This window comes from Neofelis nebulosa, chromosome 6 (assembly GCF_028018385.1).
Source record: "Neofelis nebulosa isolate mNeoNeb1 chromosome 6, mNeoNeb1.pri, whole genome shotgun sequence".
In the NCBI taxonomy this organism is placed as follows: Eukaryota; Metazoa; Chordata; class Mammalia; order Carnivora; family Felidae; genus Neofelis; species Neofelis nebulosa.
This window is the reverse complement of record NC_080787.1, coordinates 146,864,636-146,886,941: the sequence shown is the minus strand read 5'-3', so window position 1 is coordinate 146,886,941 and position 22,306 is coordinate 146,864,636. Positions and strand designations below refer to the sequence as shown.

Genomic DNA, 22,306 nt, shown 5'->3' with positions numbered 1-22,306 from the left:
ACTGTGATATTTCTTTTTAACAGGCAACTGACTTGGTGAGGCTCCAACTCAAACTCTGCCTCACCTGGGGCGGGTAGCAGTTAAATGTCAGGTCACTACTCTAAACCTCAGCTGCAAGCTGCTTTGAGTCTGCCTTGTGTGGGATGTGGGTCAGCTAGAGACTTGGACAGAGTTCAAACACAGGTCACTTCTTCTCTGAGTGATCCCTCACTCTCTCATGGTTGGGCTCCATCATCTGGTTTTTTGGGCCAGAAATCTGACAGGCTTTCCATTGGAATTTTAGCCACCCACACAACCTTTGCAACTATGACCCGTCCTCTGGCCAAAGCTGAATACCAGGAAACTCACCTTCCCCCAGGTTTCAACTCCCTTCTGTCTGCTTTTGTTCACTCTCAAAACCCCTTAGGTAGTTGTTTTTGTAGTTTATCTAGAGTTGATAGTTGCAGTTTGTGAAAGGGTTCATCTGTTAAGAGCCTGTTCCACTGTAACACTGGGTATGTTTCTTCAACGTTGCTTATGCACAACCTAGTGAAAAGCTCTCAACATGGACTGGTGTCTCTGATCCCGAATAAACTTATTAAAAGGACACAATGTGATCGTACCTTGGAAAATGCTTTTGGCATGTTAAATATACTGTCAAGTAAAAGGAGGCATTTAAACATACACAGAAATTGACCAGTTTCCAAAGATATAAATATGGCCCAAACAAATATTAAGAAAAATACATTAAAATCTTAAGGAACCAGAAACATGGGTTGGGGGAGACACTCACTGTAGGGTGATAGGGAAGCCATCTGGTCATTGGATTCATGACCTCAATTATTGTTATCTATGACTCTATAGCAAAAAGTGATAAGGTTTTCATTGGGATTGGAAATGAGAAAAACTGTGGCTTCGTTTCTGGCAAATTTGTAGGAGATGTGACACTCGAGTTGCATACACCTAGTTCCTACGAAAAATTTATATGGCAAAGCTTAGATGTCTAAACTAAAGCTTGGAAAGACACCAAACATCCCCAGGGCTCAGAGTACACTGAAATGCACACTATCTAACTACATTCCTTTCAGGATCTCTAATTTATAAAGAAAGTTCAAGAACTGCTTTAGAGATAGGAATTGTGTATTCAAACATTAAAGCAGACCCAAGCAGTAAAACAATCTTTAAAATTGGCCATTTAGTCCCAGAAGAGATCCCCTTTCAAACTGCTAAACTGGAGTTGCTAAATCTAGCATTTCTTGCCCAAGAATTTTCACAGGTGTTCATTTGCATGTGTAAGATTCCTCTTGCTACATAAGTTTTTAAGTCAGTTTAAGTTGTTTAAATCAGATTTCAAGTCTAATTTGTGAGACTATCCATTCCCATAGCAGAGACAGCCATTTTTCTAAATTTCCAGCCATTCCTGGGATTAAAGAGTTAGAAAATAGAAAGGCAAAATTTAAACCCCAATCTACTGGTTCCAGCTCATATCAAATTCCCAAGCTTAAAAAATGTCAGGGAAGCCTGGGTGGCTCAGTTGGGTTAAGTGTCCAACTTCGGCTCAGATCATGATACTGCAGTTCGTGAGTTCAAGCCCCGCATCGGGCTCTGTGTTGACAGCTCAGAGCCTGGAGCCTGCTTCGGATTCTGTGTCTCCGTCTCTCTCTGCCCCTCCTCGGTTTATGCTCTGTCTCTCAAAAATAAATAAGCAGTAAAAAAAAAAAAATTTTAATGTCTTATTTAATACCCTTGCCTCAACTGTCTTCCCCATGCAATTTATAAAACGTTATTCAGGTCTCAGAGGATGTCAATTTGTTCATAGCATCCCTTCCATAGCCACCATTACTCCTAGATGGAACCCCTCATAGCCCTGCCCCGGAAGCATGGCAGGCTAGACCCTCCATCATCTGCCTCTGCCTATTTTCCCAGCCCACTGCTGCAGGGGCATCCTGTACCACCTGCTCTTGCCCGGCGTCCAGCTCCCACACACCTGCAAAGCCACACCTGTGGCTCTGCTCATTCCAATTCCTCTACCTGGACCGTCTACACAGTCCACACTCCCCCAACTCCACTGCTGTGTGGACACCTTCTCTCTTCCATGAAGCCCTCACAGAGCCCATCTCCACTCCAGTGTAAAACTGACCCTTCCTCTTCTGTACCCCAAATCTTAATGTCCTTATGTTTTCATGTTTCTCTCTCCCTAGTACACTGTAACTTATTTGAGGGCAAAAATGGATCACATTTCTTCTTTGTATTCCCCAGTTCTAAAAATCATCCTCACATGCTTTAATGAAAGAAGCAACACATGAATGCACACTCTTTAATTCAACCAGGAAAATAGGACAGTGGTTCCCCACACACAATTTACCTCCTTACATCTCAGCCTCACACAAAACTTTCTCTGAAGTCAAATTTCTCCAAACTACAACCATTCATCTTTCTACCACTTCTTTCAATACTCATCAACTTCAAAGGTTCCATGACTTAACCCTTTCATTTTAATCCTCCTTTCCTAATACACTCTAGATCCCAAACTCCTTGGGAGGATAATGAAGGCATTATCTTTCTTTTACGTCAAACATTTACTGAGCTCCTTCTTTGTACTAGGTGCTAGAACTAGATGGGGATCTGGGGGATTTATCTCCTGCCATCTCAGTTAATCCTCACAACAACTTTGTGGGATGAATATTAATATCCATGTTTGTACAAATGGGGAAACTAAGTAACTTTCTAAAGGTCACATGGTTAATGAGAGATAAAGGTAGCATCTGAACATAGATTGACCATATTCTGAAGACACATCCCTTTTCCCCATTCTTGCATGGGGGATAAGGGACAAATATTCTAGGCTGGATACTGATTTTATGTCCTTCCTATAATACACCCGTTATATTTCATGGAATTGAAATATTTTTAAAACCACAGAGTAGTTCCCATCAAGATGGGTAAAACTTCTGACAAGAGATAAAAGAAAGAACCTTCTGGCTTTAAGTTAAAACCACATGTATGCAAAGGTAATTTTGTTACTCAAGACCATTATTCCTCTGTCTTTAGCTGTAAGACACCCAAGCACGGTGGGCATGGAAGGAGACCAGCTGAGGGACTTCCCCAAGGAAAGATCACAGGCGCATGGGCTTTTACACAGTCTGCCAAATTCACTTCAAAAAACGTTATTCAGGTCTCAGATCCTTTGACAAAAACAATTCTTATTTTTAAGAATGGGAAGAGTTGGGGTTTTTTTTATATCTTCTTACAAGAAATTTCCATCCCTTGGCTTTTAATTTTACTTTTCATTCAAAAGCACAGCATGTTTTTATATTGAAAACTTCCTAGGAAGCAGAGAGCCATTTTCTCACACTCTGAGTCACGGTTTTGCTCTGACGAGGTAAACAGCATACATCCTGAAACTCTTACTAGACAGAGCCACTGAAACCTCTTAGATCAAAAGGAAACGATGGGTAAATACTTTGATTCTGGGTTCCTCTGTAGGAAATGGAAAAACAGAGAAGCGGGAGTCTTAAACATTAGCATCAGGTTCAAATAACAACTTCGCGGAGGAACAAGAACTGATCTGGAAACAGGTTCTTTGAAGTCAGGCCCAGGTTTTGAGGGGCCTGCCACTTACACAATTTTGGAAGCCCCCTGTGAGAAAAAGAATGCAAACTCCCAAATATAAATTTAAGACTGAACACAGGGGCACCTGGCTGGCTCAGTCGGTTGAGTGTCTGACTCCAGCTCAGGTCATGATCTTGCAGTTCTTGGGCTCAAGCCCCACATTGGGCTTCCTGCTGTCAGCACAGAGCCCACTTAGGACCCTCTGTCTCCCTCTCTCTGCCCCTCTCTCTCCCTCCCTCCCTCTCTCTCTCTCTCTCAAAAATAAATAAAAACTTTTTTTAAAAAAGTGAATGAACACAAATATTTACATAGAATGAGAAACAAAAATCACAAATTGTAAGCCTAATGGAGTGACATTAAATAAATTATAAATTTAATGAAGCTGTGGTTTATCTAAAAACTAGTAAAATCTGCCCCCCAAAATTATGTAGTATTTTTATTAACAACCTCCTGATGCATTTCAGCAATGCTCCTTTTCTACGATTTTTGGCTACATACCTTTTTTAATCACTTCTTCCTATAAATATTTGTATTATTTTCCGTAGTGAGAATAAAAGTTAATTCTGGGGGGGAGGGGTTCACTTAATTAAAATTTGGGGTTCTTCAATATTAATAACTTAGAATAAATTTCAACTTCTCAACTCATTGTTAATATAAATTTTTAAGACTCTATCAAATTTGGAGAAATCTCTATCAAGTTTCATACATGAGCTGTAAAATTTGGGAAATTTTTCCACATACTACCTTCTGGCTTCATATATCTCAAATCTCGTTTCTCCTCCATTACCTACATACTTTCAGTGGTAGGCTCTGTAGAAAAAAAATTTTTTTTTTAACGTTTATTTATTTTTGAGACAGAGAGAGACAGAGCATGAACGGGGGAGGGTCAGAGAGAGAGGGAGACACAGAATCTGAAACAGGCTCCAGGCTCTGAGCGGTCAGCACAGAGCCCGACGCAGGGCTCAAACTCACGGACCGTGAGATCATGACCTGAGCCAAAGTTGGCCGCTTAACCGACTGAGCCACCCAGGCACCCCTGTAGAATATTCTTAAATGTGTTCTTGGGGGTGTTGAAAGCTGAGTGAAAAAGGCACAGTAGTCAGTGGGAATATCTCTGGAAGCTCTTCCTACTCCAGGACAGCTATTAATAGCTTACCTATTCAGGGAAGTGACTGCAAACCATGTAAGTAAATCTCACAGAACCCAAGTAAAAAATATCCATAAGTCAACTGTCCTTTAGCCCAATCCCCAAGTCCCCATGGCCACTCCAAAGGTGGTAGGTGAGGGGAACACAAGAGATCAGAGTAGAGAGAGACAGGAGTCTTAACTGATTATAGTTAATGTATATTTCTGCAAATTTTATAAACCACACCACCACGTGAATCCATTTTTGACCTTAATCCTTTCCAAAGCCTTAGGAGGGACCTGGGTAAGTGACAGGCCCTTAGATCCAGCTGCCCTTACTTCACAGTAAAGCCGCCTCTGGGCTCCCTAGCTTTTTAAGCCCTCAGTCTGCCACCAATAATCAGTGAAAAGACATGCGTGAGCTCTTTAAGAACTTCAGTCTCCCACCAGCCCTCCACAGTCACAGTCCTGGAGGCTGTCAAACACGTCTCAGAGAGTGGACACAGAATGCTACCTAGTCGCCACAGACATCAGACACCAGGTTGGGGGGGTTCGCATATATTCGTTCATTTACTTCTCACAGCAACACTGAGGGGCACCACGTGCCCCACGTCCAGACTGGGAAACAGGCTCCGAGTCACTAAGTAGCAGAGCAGGACCCCAGGGCAAACTCCCTGAAGCCCCTCCTCTTGCTACATTCAATGGCTGCTTCCTACAGTCTCGATTCCCACCATGATAAAAGTCATGCATAGATGGTATAGAAAACATTTTAAATATAGAGATGAAGAAGGAAGGAAAAAAAAAGTTACCTATAGTCACATTACCTACACACAACCTTAGTAAGATTATGGTCTATTTCCATGTTTTATGGAACACAGAAATTGAAACTATTATATTAAATAAACCTATTTTTCCTCACTTTTAAAGAAACATATGTTCCTTGTCAAAAATATGAAAAATATTGAAAAGACATTAAAACCATCTGTATTAGTTTCCTAGGGCTCCTATCACAAAATCCAACACAAGGGGTGGCTTACACCACAGAAATGTATGGTCTCACAGTTTTAAAGGCTAGAAATCCAGAATCCAGCTGTTGGTAAGGCTGGTCCCCTCTGAGGGCTGTGAGGGAGACTCAATCCCACGCCTCCCTCCCAGCTTCTGCTGGTTCCCTGGCAGTCTGCGGCATCCCTTGGCTTTGGAAGCATCGCACGCAGATACCCATTATGTCCACATGGTGTTCTCCTTGTGTGCAGATCTGCATCCAAATTTCCCTTTCTTAAAAGGACATCAGTCATATTTCAAGGGCGCCTGGGTGACACAGTCAGTTAAGCGTCCAATTCTTGATCTTGGCTCAGGTGATGATCTCACAGTTCATGAGTTCGAGCCCCGCATCAGGCTCTGTGCTGATGGCGCATAGCCTGCTTGGGTCTCTCCTTCTATCTTCCCTTCTCCCACTTGTGTGCACACTTGCACTCTCTTCTCTCTCTCTCTCTCTCAAAATAAATAAAATTAAAAAAAAAAAAAAAAGGACATCAGTCCCACCCCACTTCGGTATGTTCTCATTCTAATTTAGCTAATTACATCTGCAAAGATCTTACTTCCATATAAGGTCACATCTGCTGAGGGTTAGGACATCCACATGTGAATTTTAAGGGGAGACAATTCAGCCCATTACACCATCCCCAAACCTATGAGTGAAAGAAAACCAGTGTTGGCCATTTATTATTAGGCAGTTTTTTAAAAGTATGGCCACAAAATATTGACACTGGAAGTGGGATCCACATCCCCTTTCCCTGAGTCTGGGCCAGGCGGTAACATAGTGCCGCTCTGTAGGGCTGATATTAAGTCATCAGAGCCCAGGCACTAGGCAGGGGAGTGAAAGAGCTTCCAGGTGCTTCCAGCCCCAACTGTGAAGTCATCCCCAGTTTGAGCCTTGCCACCTGAGGTCCCAGACCTCGCCAAGGAAAGACAAACCCTCTTCACCCCATCCTGTCCCAATTCCTGACCCATAGAACCTGGGAGCACAGGAAAATGGCTATTGTTTAAGCCACTCATTTCTGGAGGAACTAGTACCTAGAAATGGTATAGTTCTTAGTTTTTCTTTAATGTGCCTTTAAAAATATATCTCACTAAAGTGAGTCACTGACTTCGTAGATCAAAAGGAAATGATAAATCATTTATCTGATTCTGAGATTTTCTTTAAGAAATAGAAAAACAGATAAGCTACATTTCTAAACATCAGCATCGTCCGTAATGAAAATAATGATTCCAACCATAGGTAACAGGGGGACATTCCCAAGTCCCAGGTGGAAGAGATCGAGTGAAGCTTAATTTTAAACTCAATGGCTGCTAACATATGGTTTACTAATTTCACCCAATTACAAGTGCCACAAGTCAGAGTCTTACAGATGCAGAGAATATGTGAAGCTCTTGGAAATGAAAATGATCACTATGCCACATTATCCATCACTCGTTTTGGGAAAGGGGGAGCACTTAGTATCTCAACCAGGTAAATAATTAAGCCAATATTAACACACACTAGAACCGAGTCAGTTTAAGCGGTCATCAAACATTCCTTCTGATACATGGGGTATAGCATGTGGCGCAAGAAAGACATTTTCTGGGAAGTGAGAGCAGCCTCAGGGGGAACAGCTCAGGGAGGCTCTACAGACCGTGCTTCACCACCCACCCCCCCAACCCCCAGACGCAGAACTGACCAGACCACGTGCGGGCCAATCGAATATCTGTGTTTGGTCCAAAGTGAGTAAGGTCAGTCTTACAAATCCTGTGTCATAATTTTCTCATTACTGAGTTTTTCGTTACTGAGTTTGACTGCTCTTTGGGGCAGCAGAAGTCTTAAAGCATTTTTTAATGAAGGGACAGAATGGTCCATAATGCCTTGCAAATCTGAAAGCATAAGTAATTACCTTGAAAGACAATGGACTTAGCTGGGTACCAGGTGCTCCAGCACTTTCCCCCGAAAACTATTATATGCTGTTTAATTGCCTTCTGATGTTGAGTATTGCAGATAAAGCCTAAGGCCACAGGGATTTTTATTCTTGCAAAGGTAACTTGCTTCTTTTTGCCTAAATGCTCATAAGATATGTTTCCTATACGCTTACCATATGAAAATTGTTGCTATTAGTGTTTCTTGGAATGCAGTGAACCCTCTTGATCTGTGTGTTTAGGAAACACTTGTTAAATTAAGTCTTTGATTGTTGCTTCGATCTTCCTACAGGGATAGGAATCATAGGTTGAATTGTTATCACCTCCCATGCTGGGTCAATATTTTTTATCTTCTCCTCTAGATTCTGGGAACCTTCCTCAGGGTAGTTCTTTAAATCGCTGATTTGACATTTGACAACATCCTCCAGTATGTAGATCTGAATTCTGTTACTGTATCTTTACTTTCCCTTTAATCCGTATTTCTTGACACTCTGCCTTGAGCTCTGGTTCAGACATGATGAGCTCTCAACTCCTCAAAATTCTAGGCATCCCCTCATCTCAAAGGCTTCACATGTGGTATTCTCTTCCCCCCTCACTGCACCTGGTGAATTTCATGTCTCTCCTCTTCCTCTTCTCCCTCATCTTCCAAGAAGGGAAATAAATCCACACCTGGATTTTCCAGCAGACACAGCATCATCATTGCCTCTGGACTCACTCTACCTATACCTGGGTGCATTTGAAATCTCCTTATCAAGCTGCAACCAGCCTGCTATGCACAACTCCTGTCCCCTCTCCCCTTGTCTATAACCACTACGTCCTTCCAGACAGAAATGGGACACACTATGTATTTGCTGCCGTGGGTATTTTGTTCAAGGCTGGAAGACTTTCCCCTGAGTCAATGCCATTTTATTTATTTATTTTTTTTTTCAACGTTTTTTATTTATTTTTGGGACAGAGAGAGACAGAGCATGAACGGGGGAGGGGCAGAGAGAGAGGGCGACACAGAATCGGAAGCAGGCTCCAGGCTCCGAGCCATCAGCCCAGAGCCCGACGCGGGGCTCGAACTCACGGACCGCGAGATCGTGACCTGGCTGAAGTCGGACGCTTAACCGACTGCGCCACCCAGGCGCCCCGAGTCAATGCCATTTTAAACCAGGAGTCCCTGACACTGTCTTTTAAACAAATCATAGGGACAGGGACATTATCAGATAATTTCAAGAAGTACCCTTGAATGCACTTTAGAAGCCTTAGTTATGTCCATATATTAGAGATTTTTATCAAAGAGACCTAAATACATAAGAATATGCACAAATAGCTAAGGCATGCACAATTCCACCAATGTTATTAATATTTTCAGATATCTGGTAAACTGTATGGAGAAGGGGGAAACACCAGCCTCCCAGGAAAGAGAATGGTCCCTACTTTCAAGATGTCTCAAGATGTTTCCCTTTTGGTAGGCAGGGGACTTACCTACCAGTGTCTCCATCTCCTGCATTTCAACATCATCTCAGGGCTGAGAGATTCCATTCATTCAACATATGAACGTGTCTGAAAACTTGCTTCTGCTTCCTGCTAAGGGAATTTGAGGTTGCGAGAATTTATTTCCGGGTAAAATTTTACAGATAACTAAAGTGACTTGTGATTAACTAATACATATGTAGAAAAAACATTTAGCAATGGTTCTAGTTAAGACTTTTTTGTTAAAAGCAATTAGCATATTTGTTTGGATTGAAAAGAAGCTAAATATATACATCTAGCAAGGACACTTCATAATATTGGTACATATGTTCCTGAAGTCATATAAAAATAGGTTTTTAAATTAACACATATTTCAGAGCACAATTCCTTTTTGAAGAATTACATTGTGAAATTTTGTAAATGAAGATTTCTTTTGAAAAATTATAACTATCTTTTTATTTTGGGTGAGTATTTTTTTAATCTTTCATTTCTTTAAATTAGGTGTGCCTATCCCTTTATCTTAACCCTTTATAGTGTGAATTTATTGAAGAAAATAATGTAAAGTGTCTACTTTTAAAAATTAAAGACCCTAGGATATTAGACTGTTTAAGGACATTTGGGTTTTATCACTTTTTTTAATGTGAAGGCTAGTATTAATTGACATTGGCTTTCATAAATTTGAAATCCACGCTCTTCACCAAAATCAAGGTAATTCTATAGCATCTACTTCTTCTCCAGCTCTGCCTTCTAACCTTCTCAACCTATAGGATGTCATCACATGCACCTCCTACAACCTTCATAATATCAAAATGTTCCTTATTAAGTAGAGGAAGCAAGTTGAAGCCAAAGAAAAGAAAGACATCAGGCAGAAGCAAAGAAAAGAGTAGAGGTGCAGACATTCAAAGCCCCCTCCTGTCACCCACCCCACAGCACCACCACTCCTGAAGTCACATGAGCTGTCCTTATAAACTTCAAAACATTCCCTTCTTGGCAATCAAATCCCAACTGGGTTTCTCCCATCTGCAAACGAGTCTTCACTAATACAACTGCGTTATGTAATACGCAGTTATATTAGTTATATATCTTGTTATAAAGTTGGGCATAAACAATTTTTATAATTTTTAATCTTATATTCATTCACACAGCACCTCACAACTGTTGAAACACTGCCATACACACTGTCTTCTGATATGTAAAAATAGTTGGGTGAGATGGGTAAAGCAGAATCTACTATCTCTGTTAGTTTAAAATAACAACAACAACAACAAATGTTGTCTTTACCAGTAAGACAAAGAACATTCAAATTCTGCCTGAGGTCACACAGCTGGCAGGTGCAAAACTGGAGCTGGGCTCAAGTCTTCTGACTCCACATCCAGCGCTCTAAACCCACACTCCGGTCTGCAGATTCCTAGCCTGCTGCTCAGTGCACTACTCCACACTCAGGCACACATGTCGAATATGCTACAGAGACCGGCTCTTTAAAGGAAATCTTTCCACAACTACTTTCTAACTGGTCTATTTTGTAAATGCGATTTTGTAAAACAGCATCTCCTTAATGCAAGGTATAACTTGTGCAGCTATTTACTTACTAAAAACTAATAAACAATTAGCGACACCTTGTGGCAAAAACATATTAATTCGTGTGCTACAACCACCCATTTTCACTTGACAGGCTTGTCCAAAGGCCTGATTAAGTAGTTAAGACAACAGCAAAAGTTCTGGAAAGAATAATCTAAGGTTATAGATTCTCCTCATAACTAGATCTCTCTTCAAATTATACTACTTGGGCTTTAGTCCCCACTCCACAAAAACTGCCGTTATTGTCAAGTTCACAGACGCCTTCCGTGGACCCAACAGTTACTTCTCACTTTTCATCTTACTTAAGCCCTCACACTATTTGACCAGGTTGAGCCCACTGCTCCTGAAACCTTGGACTTGAGCAACACTACACGGTCTTCTTCTTACCTCTAAAGCCTTTTAAGCCCTCCCAGTGCTCACATACCAAATGTATGTCCCTGGCCCAACCTTTCTACTGAACTCCAGACTCACATCTCCAACCTACCAATTTAACGCATCCATTTGATGTCCAATAGCATCTCATAATTAACATACCCCAAATGGGATTCTTGATTTCTTACTTCTTCCACCCCATCGACTACATTTCCATAAATGACATGATTACCACGTTATTTTGCTCAAGTCAAAAACTTAGTGGTCATCTATTATTCCTTTATTCCTCCCCCTCTATCTAATCAACCAGTAAGTTATCTAGATCCATTCTCCAAAATGTCCCCAAATGCACCCCTTCTCTCCATTTTCCCTACGATCACCCTAACTCAGCTGTACCACCTTCCTGACTAGTTTTAGTCTTCACCTCTTACAATCCATTCTTCACATAGCAATCAGTAATCTTTGTAAGAGAACTCAGAATGTATCATCTTCCCACCTTAAAAACCCGTGAATGGCTCCCCATAATCCAATCCTCCCCATTCTGTAAGGCCCTACCTGATTGAATTCCTAGCTACCTCTAAAATCTCATTTCCAATCACTCTCCCCTTTGCTCTCCAAGTCCTGGCTACACTGGCCTTCTGTTACATAAACATGACAGCTGTGCTCCCGCCTTCAGGACAACACACTACCCATTCCCTTCTGCCTGTGCTGGTCTCCCCAACTTGATGTGGTTGGCTCCTTCCTAGGGCATACAGATCTCAGGTTAAACACTGCCTTTGCAGCCTTTCTCTGCAGTTGGGGTAAAGGGGCTGCTTAGGTACCCCCTATCCTACCTAACATCCTGTCGTGTTTTCATCGCAGCTTTTATCGTTCTATGAAACTTTTTTCTTTCTTTTTCAATTCATTTGCCTACTATGTTTCCCTTCACTAGAATGTAAGCCCCATCTGTCCCTAGATCTTACTGAAGTGCCCAGAACATGGAAGGTGCTTGATATTTGTTAAATAAGAGCTGTCATAGGTTCTCTCTCACACTCTCTTACTATGCTTAGAAATAGTTCAAAAACTATAGCCATTCACTCATTTTCACACTCTAAACAGAAAGGCTCCCTCTTCTTTTCCTTGGATAAACCCTGCACATGTGCTATTCACTCATTCATTTATTCACTCAATAAACTATTAAAGGCAAACATTAAGCCATGTGGTAGGGCCAAAAACATGAATAGGACCCAATTCCTATGCTCAAGAAACTTGTGGTCTAGTTGTGGAGGCAAACATGGTGACAAGTTGTTATAAAAGCCATGCGGCAAATAAAAGATGGAAATAGGATCCAGGACTACGTAAGCCCCAGTTAGAGGCATCAGAAATGTGTCTGTGGAGAAAAAAACTGGAGCTGTGGCTTAAAGGATGAGCAGAAAATCGACCAGAAGGGATAAAGGGAAAGTATAAATCATAGAGGCAGAACACACATAGTCAGCACAGCGGGACTGCAAAGGTTCAGCTACTCTGGGGGAAAAAGCACAAGGAGAAACCAGCGAGATCTGAGCTAGGAAAAAGAGGCAGTAACCAGGTAGAGAAGAGCCTACAGCACGTTTACGGAGCTTGAACTCACAGGGCAAAGCAGTTACAGAAATGTTTGAGGAGGGAACTGGCAGGATCAAAGATGTATTTCAGTTACATTTTGTGGTTGCACAGAAGAGCCAGCTCAGGCTGTCTGGATCAGGTCAAGGCTAGTATAAACAGTGGGGATGCAAAGAAGAGGTCTCAGAATCAAGACAATTTAGGAGGTAAAATGGGCGGGGCTTGGTGATTATTGGGGATACGAAGAATGAGAGACAGAGGGGGAAAAAAACATAGCAAGAGAGGATTAAGTGTAGGAAGATAATGAACATCATATGTTGATACTTCAGTGTATAGGTTCTAGAATCTGGCTTAAATAAGGGTTTTAATCTGTATTGTCACTTACTTGCTGTATGACTCTGTAAGTTACTTTAACCCCTTCAAGCTTTGGTCCCCTTGTAACTAAAAATAATATGAGAACCTACCTCACAGGGTCATTTTAAGAACTAAGTGAAATCATATATGTAAAGTGCTTAGCACAGTGACTGCTTTATCAGAAACACCTATTAATTATTAAGGGATTTGAAAATATTATGTACCTACCTGCATCCAGGGTACATCTGTGGTCATGTCTACCTTTTCTCCTATTATAATGGATGAAACATGCATGATTCTAGGCAAGGCCAACTCTTCTAACTGTGCACAAGAACCCATTTTTTCTGGCCTACATCAGCCCATCAATTCTTGGCTCTCTCCCCTCCATAGTCCATTCTGCCCTCTCTAGTCACTCCTATGAGCACACATATACAGTCAACTCTCCCATTAAAAAATATAAAACTTTCTCTTGGCCCAATTTCTCTCTGGCTACCACCCTGGTTCTTTCTTTTCCTTTGCAGCAAACCTCCCTGAGTCACTCTCTCTCTTCCCACTCTCTTCAAAATACGGAACTGAACTTTCTCCTCCCTAACTCCATCACAAGCACCCTTTGCTTAATCACCAATGATCTCTATGTTGCCAGATCCAATGTTCACAGCTTGCTTGATCCACAAATTGCATTAGCCATACTTACTTCTCCTTGAAACACTTTTTTGGGGCACCTGGGTGGCTCAGTGGGTTAAGCGTCCAACTCACGGTTTCGGCTCAGGTCATAATCTCACGGGTCATGGGATGGAGCCCCACATCAGGCTCTGCACTGAGAGCATGGAGCCTGCTTCAGATTCTATCTCTCCCTCTCCCATGCACTCTCTCTCTCTCTCTCTCTCTCTCTCAAAATAAATAAACTTAAAAAAAAAAACACAACACTTTCTTCACTTGATTCCTGGTGACCAGACTTTCTGCAATTTCTTCCATCTCTCTGACCATCTTTTTCCAGTATCCTTTGTTAGTTATTTTTCACATTTCCAGCCTCTAACTACATTCAAGGGCTCATCTGTCTTCTCTCTACACTCAGCAATCTCATCAAGTCACATGGCTTTAAATACCGTCTTTATGCCATCAACCCAAAAATCCCTCTCTACTCTTGACCAATCCCCCTGAAGCCCGACTCCCATGTCAAACTGTCTACTCAATATCTCCACTTGGATGACTAACGTGCTTTTCAAGCTTAATGTGCCTAAAACTGAACTTCTAATGTTCCCTCCAAAACCTGCTCTTTCCCAGTGTTCCCTGTATTAGTAAACAGAAACTCCATTCTTGGCATAGCTTCTGCCTAGGACTGAGTAGTAACTTGAATGAGACAACTCTCCTACAGGAATAACTGTAAAAGCTGAAAACAAAAACAAAAACAAAAACCACACAGGTTGTGTGAAGGCCCTAGAGAATAACCAAACCAGTGGACATGAGGGATTGGGATCCCAGGGAGAAAGAAAATACACAGGGACACAGAACTTCTCCATTGCTTTTCTTCCAGGGCATTTACAGAGTTCCAGAGAAGGACATTTACAGGCAAGCAGAAAGCAATGGTCTAGCGATGTCAGATCTAGGGAGATAGAAATTAGAGCTGAGAAATGCAGACAGAACTTGAAGGGACAAGACCCCTGACGAAGGTGGATCACAGAGAAGTAAGCCTGACAATTTGTTTGGTTTTTATTGGCATTTGCTAAATTCTAAGCTGCAGGGACACTAGAAATCAAGAAACAAAGGTGCTGCAGTGGCTAAAATGGTAAGCAGACTTTCCAATAACTTCACAGAGTTGGGAATACAAAAATGAGAGTTCAAGGGCCCCCAAAGATGGGGACCTGTTGAACACCCCAGGCTTTCTGTTGAGATTCCTAAAGGCCTGTGCTCTAGGATAAGGGCAAACCAGAAAGTCATCAGCCCTCCTAAAGCCTGAATTCTTGATTAAAAGTCATCTGCTCCTATTCTAATTGGGAGCTGGAATAAAATTATATCCTCTAGAAAAAGAGTAGACCTGCTGGAGTGCCTCTGCAATTTTTTCTACACAATCTTCAACATTTAGTCATAAACTTTAGCATGATCTTTAACTCCTTTCTTTCTCTACTGCCCAATTCTTTTTTCTTGTGAATTTTTTATTGGGATATAAGGGATGGATTAGGAACTGTCTTGCGGGTTATGCCCCACCAGGTAAATGTCCAATCTAATCTTCCTGGGATAACTTCTGGAGCTTTTTCTTGTTCTCGGAGCTCCTGCTCTTGCTGAAAGCAGCCCCTTCCAGCCCACTGCTGAGTGGCTCCTCCTTGGAAGAGAATTTCCTCTTTTTCTTGGGGAGGCTCCTATTTCCTGCCTCTTCAGCATCACTAACTGGTTCCTCTTTGGTCTAGTGCCCCATTTCTACTCCATCTGTTTCTACTTTCAAAATAGATTCAGGATCTCTCTGACCACACCTCACCCCTCCATTGCCTGGTCCCTGATCCAAACCACTTTCTCAGCCAGCCTTACTGGTTCGGTTTGGTCTCTCTGCTTCTCTTTGCCCCACTTCAGCCTATTCTCAACCCAGCAGCTAGAATAGAAATGCTTTAAAAAAAAAAAAATCAAATTATGTCCCAATAATCAAAACCCTCTGGGGCTTTTAACCTCACAATAAAAGTTCATCTTTATGCTGACCTACAAGGCACAAAGATCTGAACTCATTACCTCTGACGTCATCTCCTGATGCTCTCCTCTGCTCCACCCACCCTAGCCTCCTTACTCTTATCCTTGAACACACCTGGTTTGTATGTGCCTTAGAACTTGGCACTGACTGCGTCTTGGAATGTTAGTCCCCAGTTTCACGGCTTCACCTCCTTCACATCTTTATTCAAAGGTTACCTTCTCAGTGAAGCCTTCCCTGACCAATCTGAAATCTCTAGGTCCCCCTCCACCTCTGACACCTCCTGGCCTGTGGTTTCTCCTTAGCTCTTGGAATTATCAAACATATGTATTTACTCACTTAGAATTCTCCAAAGACCCCTTGGGCTTTTGAGCTTTTGATCAAGCCATTCTGAATGCACTTCCCCCGAAGACCTTCACCAGTAAAAACAGTCACCCGTCAGACACAACTAAAAATGTCACTTTCTCTTGTAATCGTTATCCTAAGTTACCACGAAATTCAGTGATCAGACCTCAAATCTTCACGCAGTGTTTTTACCTCTAGCACTGCCTACACATCTCTATGTTAGGATTATTTATACAATACCTACACTAGCTTTCGGTCTTAATCTTCAAAGTACAGGAGGAATTTAGATCTCAATATAACAGCTTATCATTCCCCAGCACAGTTCTAAGTATTTTATACTTATTAACACTTTGAATCCTCATGACAAACCCTTATAAATTCTCTTACCCTCATTTTACAGATCAGGAGAATGAAGCACAAAAGCATTAACTTGCCAGAGGTCGTGGGCCTCGCACACGGCAGCACGTGAGTTCAAATCCGCGCAGCACTTGGCTGAACTGAGGGAGTACATGCACGTGCAAATAACTGATCGGTCGGGGATACACACACTTCACATACAGGAACTCTAACATTTTTAACGTTGTTCATACTAAAATTAAGCACCTGCATTTCGAAGCGCAGACCCCACCCCATGATGCTTCGTTCTCCAGAGTCTGGCGCCTGACAGATTATGATATAGGAGGCCTAAAAGAAAGACTCAACAAAGCACCCACCCCTCTGCCAAAATTAGGGGTCTGAGGGGCGGCCCCTGCAGCTCCGCGCATCCGTGGGTCCTCTGAGGTGCTAGCAACAGAGCGGTAGGCGAAGGAAGGCGGGAAATGCAGACAGGGCTGCGGAGCGCGGCGGCAGCCCGCCCCGAAGGTGCAGGGGTGGCGGTGCTGGGACACCAAGAAGCCCTCCCCCGGCCCTGGCACGTAACAGAGCTGGGAGCCCGGGTGCCACGTGTGTGCGAGCACAGGTGAGCAGCGCCAGGTAGCGGCGCGACGGGAGCAGAAACGGCCGAGGGCGCCCCTTAAGGAACGGGAGCACGTGGGCCTGGGAGAATGGCGCCGAAAAGCCAGACTCCAAACTGGGGACGAGGGCGGCCGCGGTGCCTGCCAAGATCCTCAACACCGCCCTGCCCGACTCGCCCTGGAGAGAGCTCCTAAGCCGCACACGCACCTTCCGGGGAGGCGTGCGCGCGCGCGCGCATGCGGAGGCAAGAACCGGAAGTTCTCCTGAGGACGGGCCTTCCCGCGAAAATCGCCGGCCGGAACTGCCAGGAGGTCCCGCCTCCGGGCGGAACTCCGGGTTGCCGGGCAACCGCGGTGGGAGACGCAGGCTGGCTCAGTGTTCCTTGGGGCAAGCCGAGTGTAGCTCTCACCTCCTGTCCTGGCAACTTCCTTTCCCGGCCGCCTTCCTTCTTGCCGCCTCTCCTTGCGTCGGGGAATCCCTGCCCTTGGCAATACGTACACCTCTCCGGCTCCCAAGACCGCTTAGCGCCCACCAGCTTGAAAGCCGGTATTCACCCGAAGCGGAGCGACCTGGCCGCGGGCGTGGCCTCCACGCTGACCGACCGCACCTCCCTGGCCATGGGCACCTACACCTACACCTACACCAGCCGGCCTCGGGCCCTGCCCTGCCAGCGCCGCCGTTACCGGGACCACCTGATGCAGCTGTGAGTGAGCAACCGGCCCCCTGAGTGGTCTCCACCTGCCCCCATCCCGGGACCTCGGGATTCTGGCCCCTTCGCCCTGGCGACTCTGCCCACGCTGCTCTCCCCACTCCACATCCTCCGAAATAAAATCTCTTCCCTAAAGAACTCCCCCGTGGCGTGGAGGAATGAAACAAGAAGGGGCACGGGTGGCCTCCCTTGGTTAACTTTTAGTGATAATGAGTTGCTGGCATGATCAATAACATGTACATGAAACCCCCTTGTTTCACAACGTTTGAGTCACTATTGTTGGCCAACTATCCGCACCTCACTAAGGGCATTCATGCACGTTTTCTTCCTTACTCCACAGTACTGTGAAGTTGGTTTTGTAACTCCCATTATGCACATGAAGAAACAGACTGAAAGCCAAATAAAGCTCTTTGCACGCCAGTCTTTGGCCAGGAATCATCAGGTCATTCTTCCAGGCTGGACCCCAAATTGTATTTTTACATTAATGCGTTTATTTGCAAATATTCAAATATCCATATGTATTATTATCCATAATAACGTTTACGGCCCTTTCTAAAGCTTATAGTTCCTGCTATAAGCCTCAAATTTTGGAACCAGCAGAACTGCCCAAGAATGCAGACTCCCTGGAGGCTGAAACCTTTATTGTCTTTTGTCCACCTAGGACTGTGCCTGACATACAGGGAGCACTCAAAACAAATTGTTGAATTAATGACTGAACATATCAGCTAAGTAACTCTTGATGCTTATTTCAAACATTTAGTCTAAATTTGTAATTGTCTTATGACAAATAAAAACCTTGTTTATAAGAAATGCTTGTCATGGGGCGCCTGGCTGGCTCAGTCAATGGAGCATCTAACTCTTGATCTCGGGATTGTGGGTTCGACCCCCATGTTGGGTGTAGAGGTTACTTTAAAAAAATAAAATAATTTTTTTTTAAAAAAAAAAAGAAAGAAAGAAAAAATTCCTGTCACTTTAAGGAAACCAGGATGGAAAATTTAAATTTATAGATGGATTATTTATACTGTAAAAGTTTCAACTTAAAAACACTTTCAAAAACACTCTCTGGTGTCTTTAAGTGTTGCTTATAAATCATTACTAGTAAATTATACCAACAATGAAATAATAATAAATGGTGTTTCATTAGGAATGATTTTTTTTCATAGCTAGTTGATAATCAACTTGTAGGACCTTGTTTATATTGAAGGAATCCATTGATTACAACCATTGGAAGGAGTGTGTATGTGCATGTGTTTGATTTTTCAGTTTAAAATTATCAGTGGTGATTTTCAGTTTATAAAATTAATGAATGCTTGTTGAAGCAAATGAAAAATACAAAATAAGAATGAAAAAGGCGGGGCGCCTGGGTGGCTCAGTCGGTTGGGCGGCCGACTTCAGCTCAGGTCACGATCTCTCGGTCCGTGAGTTCGAGCCCCGCGTCGGGCTCTGGGCTGACGGCTCAGAGCCTGGAGCCTGCTTCCGATTCTGTGTCTCCCTCTCTCTCTGACCCTCCCCCGTTCATGCTCTGTCTCTCTCTGTCTCAAAAATAAATAAAACGTTAAAAAAAAAATTTAAAAAAAAAGAATGAAAAAGGCAAATGAACTCCCACCCACCTCTATTCCCACTTCCCTTAACAATTTTATATTATTCTTCTACACCTCTGTACTTGAGGATATGTACCTTATATAGGAGGTTTATTTCCAAAATAGAATCATACTACACATATTAATCTGTAATTAGCTTCCTCCCTGCTTTTTACAACTTCTAATTCTTTTTTTTCCCTAATTTCTTTATGTATACATACACATATTTAATTTTATATAAATAGAATGCTATCATTTATCCTTGGGTACATTCTTAGTACCCCACCCTCTTCCCTTGTAAACCTGCTCTTCCCTTCCTCCCCAGAGGGTAAACCATGTTAATGACCTTACATGAATGTTTCTGGACTTTTCTCCATATTTGCGTTTGTGTACAAATATATAAGTATATACATACAAGTACACATAGGAGTTTTGTCTACTTCTTAGCAATGATAACATACACAATTCTCAACATCTTCCTTTTCTCAGTTAATTCTTTCTAGAAATCCTCCCAATTATTTTCAATAGCATGATGTGCCCTATACGGATGTACAACGTGTTACTAAAATTTTCCACTATTGATAGATATTGGTAGATATTCAGATATTCACATATTTTCCACTATTGATATTGATAGATATTCAGTTTGCTTCAAGTTTTTAACACAAAGAGGAAGATTTCAATAAACAACTTCGTGTGCTGGCCTTTCGATTTCTATGAAGCAGATTCCCAGGATAGGATTGTTAGGTCACGAATATTTTTAACATGAACAGATGGAATGATATGCCTTTCATTTAGGAATGTTTAAACGTATCTTTCTCCATACATCCTCACCAGCAATAGGTGGTAGGCATTTTTCTTTCTTCTTGGCTTTTGATAGTGTAAAAACAAAACTAAGATGTTTTCTCATTATTGTATTAATTAGCACTAGGAGGTTTTAATCAAGTGGCGTCATGTTTAGATTATTCTATTTTAAAAGACCACTGGATACAACGTATAGAACAAACTGAGGGAGAAATGTTAACAGTTAAGAGCCTGAAAGAGTTTTGCAGTAGTCCACGTAAAAGACAGTGGTGGCAATGAGCAATGGATAGATGTGAAAAAGATTTGGGGAGGAAAATCAATAGGACTGCTAGGATACAGGGAGTGAGGAAAAGAGAAGAACCATGGATGACTCCCAGGCTTCTAGATTAAGCCAATTGGGTGGTTAGCAGTACCATATAATGAAACAGAGAACACTAAAGAAGTAACAGTTTGGAGTGGGAGAGTGATAATTGGTTCAATTTTGAGGCTGCTTTTGAGATATCTCAGTGAGATGTCATTGAACATTATCAATTGGATATACATTCCTAGAGCTCAGAGGAGAGTTCTGAGCTAAAGGTGAAATAAAATAGGGAGTTTTAGGTATAAGGATTATGAGTGAAGTCTTTTGAGAATGGATATGGTCAGCTAAGGCAAGAGAAGGCTGAGCCCTGAGGAAATCCTTCAGTAGGGGAGGAGCTAGCCAACACGGGCTGAGAAAGAGCAGTTAAAGAAGTCCTAGAAAAAACAATCAGAAGACTATGGTAGTGCCACAGAGGCTAGAAAAGAGAGTGCTTCAGTGAAGGAGTGGCCAACTGAGCTGAACACGTCCCAGGGATCAAGTAAAATGCACAGTGTAACACGTCTGGGTTGTAAGTAACATGAAGTCAGGTTATCCGACAGTGGTTTCAATATATGATAAAAAAGCAACTTACTACCCTTCTCAAAATCATTTCTGGTGGAGTACTATTATTGTGTAGGGCAATATTTTGTTTCATAGCCATTCATAGGATATCATTTTAAAGAACTTTAAATTAGGGACACCTCGGTGGCTCAGTTGGTTAAGAGTCCAACTTCGGCTCAGATCATGATCTCACAGTTCGTGGGTTCGAGCCCCGCGTTGGGCTCTGAGCTGTCAGCTCAGAATCTGGAGCCCGCTTCAGATTCTGTGTCTCCCTTGCTCCCCGCCCCTCCCCCACTCATGCTCTGTCCCTCTCTCTCAAAAATAAATAAACATTGAAAAAAACTTTTTAAAAGAACTTTGAATTAAAACATTAATTCTATGTTTTTCACTATTCACTATTGATATTCTGATACCCCAGATTAAATTTTTATTAACATTTAAAACAATATCATTTGTGGGACACCTGGGCGGCTCAGTCAGTTAAGCAGTCAGTTAAGTGACTTCAGCTCAGGTCATGATCTCATGGTTCATGAGTTCCAGCCCCACATCAGGCTTTATGCTGACAGCTCAGAGCCTGGAGCCTGCTTCTACCCTACTCACCCCTACCCTACTCTCTGCCCCTACCCTACTCGCACTCCGTCTGTGTCTCTCAAAAATGAATAAACATTAAAAAAAATAAAAAATATATATCATTTGAAAATACATCTCTTTTTTTTTGCCTATGTGAGATAATAGGTTTTATTTTTTTTAATTAATAATTTATTTTTTAATTTACATCCAAGTTAGCATATACAGCAATAATGATTTCAGGAGTAGATTCCTTAATGCCCCTTACGCATTTAGCCCATCCCCCCTCCCACAACCCCTCCAGTAACCCTCAGTTTGTTCTCCATATTTATGAGTCTCTTCTGTTTTGTCCCCCTCCCTGTTTTTATATTACTTTTGCTTCCCTTCCCTTATGTTCATCTGTTTTGTCTCTTAAAGTCCTCATATGAGTGAAGTCATATGATTTTTGTCTTTCTCGGACTAATTTCACTTAGCATAATACCCTCCAGTTCCATCCATGTAGTTGCAAATCGTAAGACTTCATTCTTTTTGATTGCTGAGTAATACTTCATTGGATATATATATATATATATATATATATATATATATATATATATATATATATATACACACACTACATCTTCTTTATCCATTCACCCATCAATGGACATTTGGGCTCTTTCCATACTTTGGTTATTGTTGATAGTGCTGCTATAAGCATGGGGGTGCATGTGCCCCTTCAAAACAGCACACCTGTATCCCTTGGATAAATGCCTCATAGGGCAATTGCT

At 42.3% G+C, this 22,306-nt stretch overlaps 1 protein-coding gene and 1 long non-coding RNA gene across 5 annotated transcripts in view; one reads left to right on the top strand and one right to left on the bottom strand.

The window, feature by feature from the left end:
* The window catches only part of LOC131515125 (uncharacterized), a 97,885-nt gene extending 80,925 nt beyond the window's left edge, over positions 1-16,960 (bottom strand). Inside the window, exons 1-2 of one of the 3 annotated variants that reach the window (XR_009263455.1) lie at positions 16,735-16,960; positions 9,133-9,231 (exon numbers count right to left, since the gene is read on the bottom strand). This is a non-coding gene — a long non-coding RNA (uncharacterized LOC131515125). The remainder of the gene's footprint in view (positions 1-9,132; positions 9,232-16,734) is intronic. The other 2 variants (XR_009263457.1, XR_009263456.1) reach the window with 2 other exon arrangements.
* Positions 16,961-17,111: 151 nt separating this feature from the next.
* RSPH3 (radial spoke head 3) overlaps positions 17,112-22,306 on the top strand; it is a 32,320-nt gene continuing 27,125 nt past the window's right edge. For both annotated transcript variants that reach the window (XM_058735806.1, XM_058735805.1), the window contains exon 1: positions 17,112-17,678. In XM_058735806.1, the coding sequence (XP_058591789.1) occupies positions 17,212-17,678 (467 nt within the window). In that variant the 5' untranslated portion in view covers positions 17,112-17,211. The remainder of the gene's footprint in view (positions 17,679-22,306) is intronic.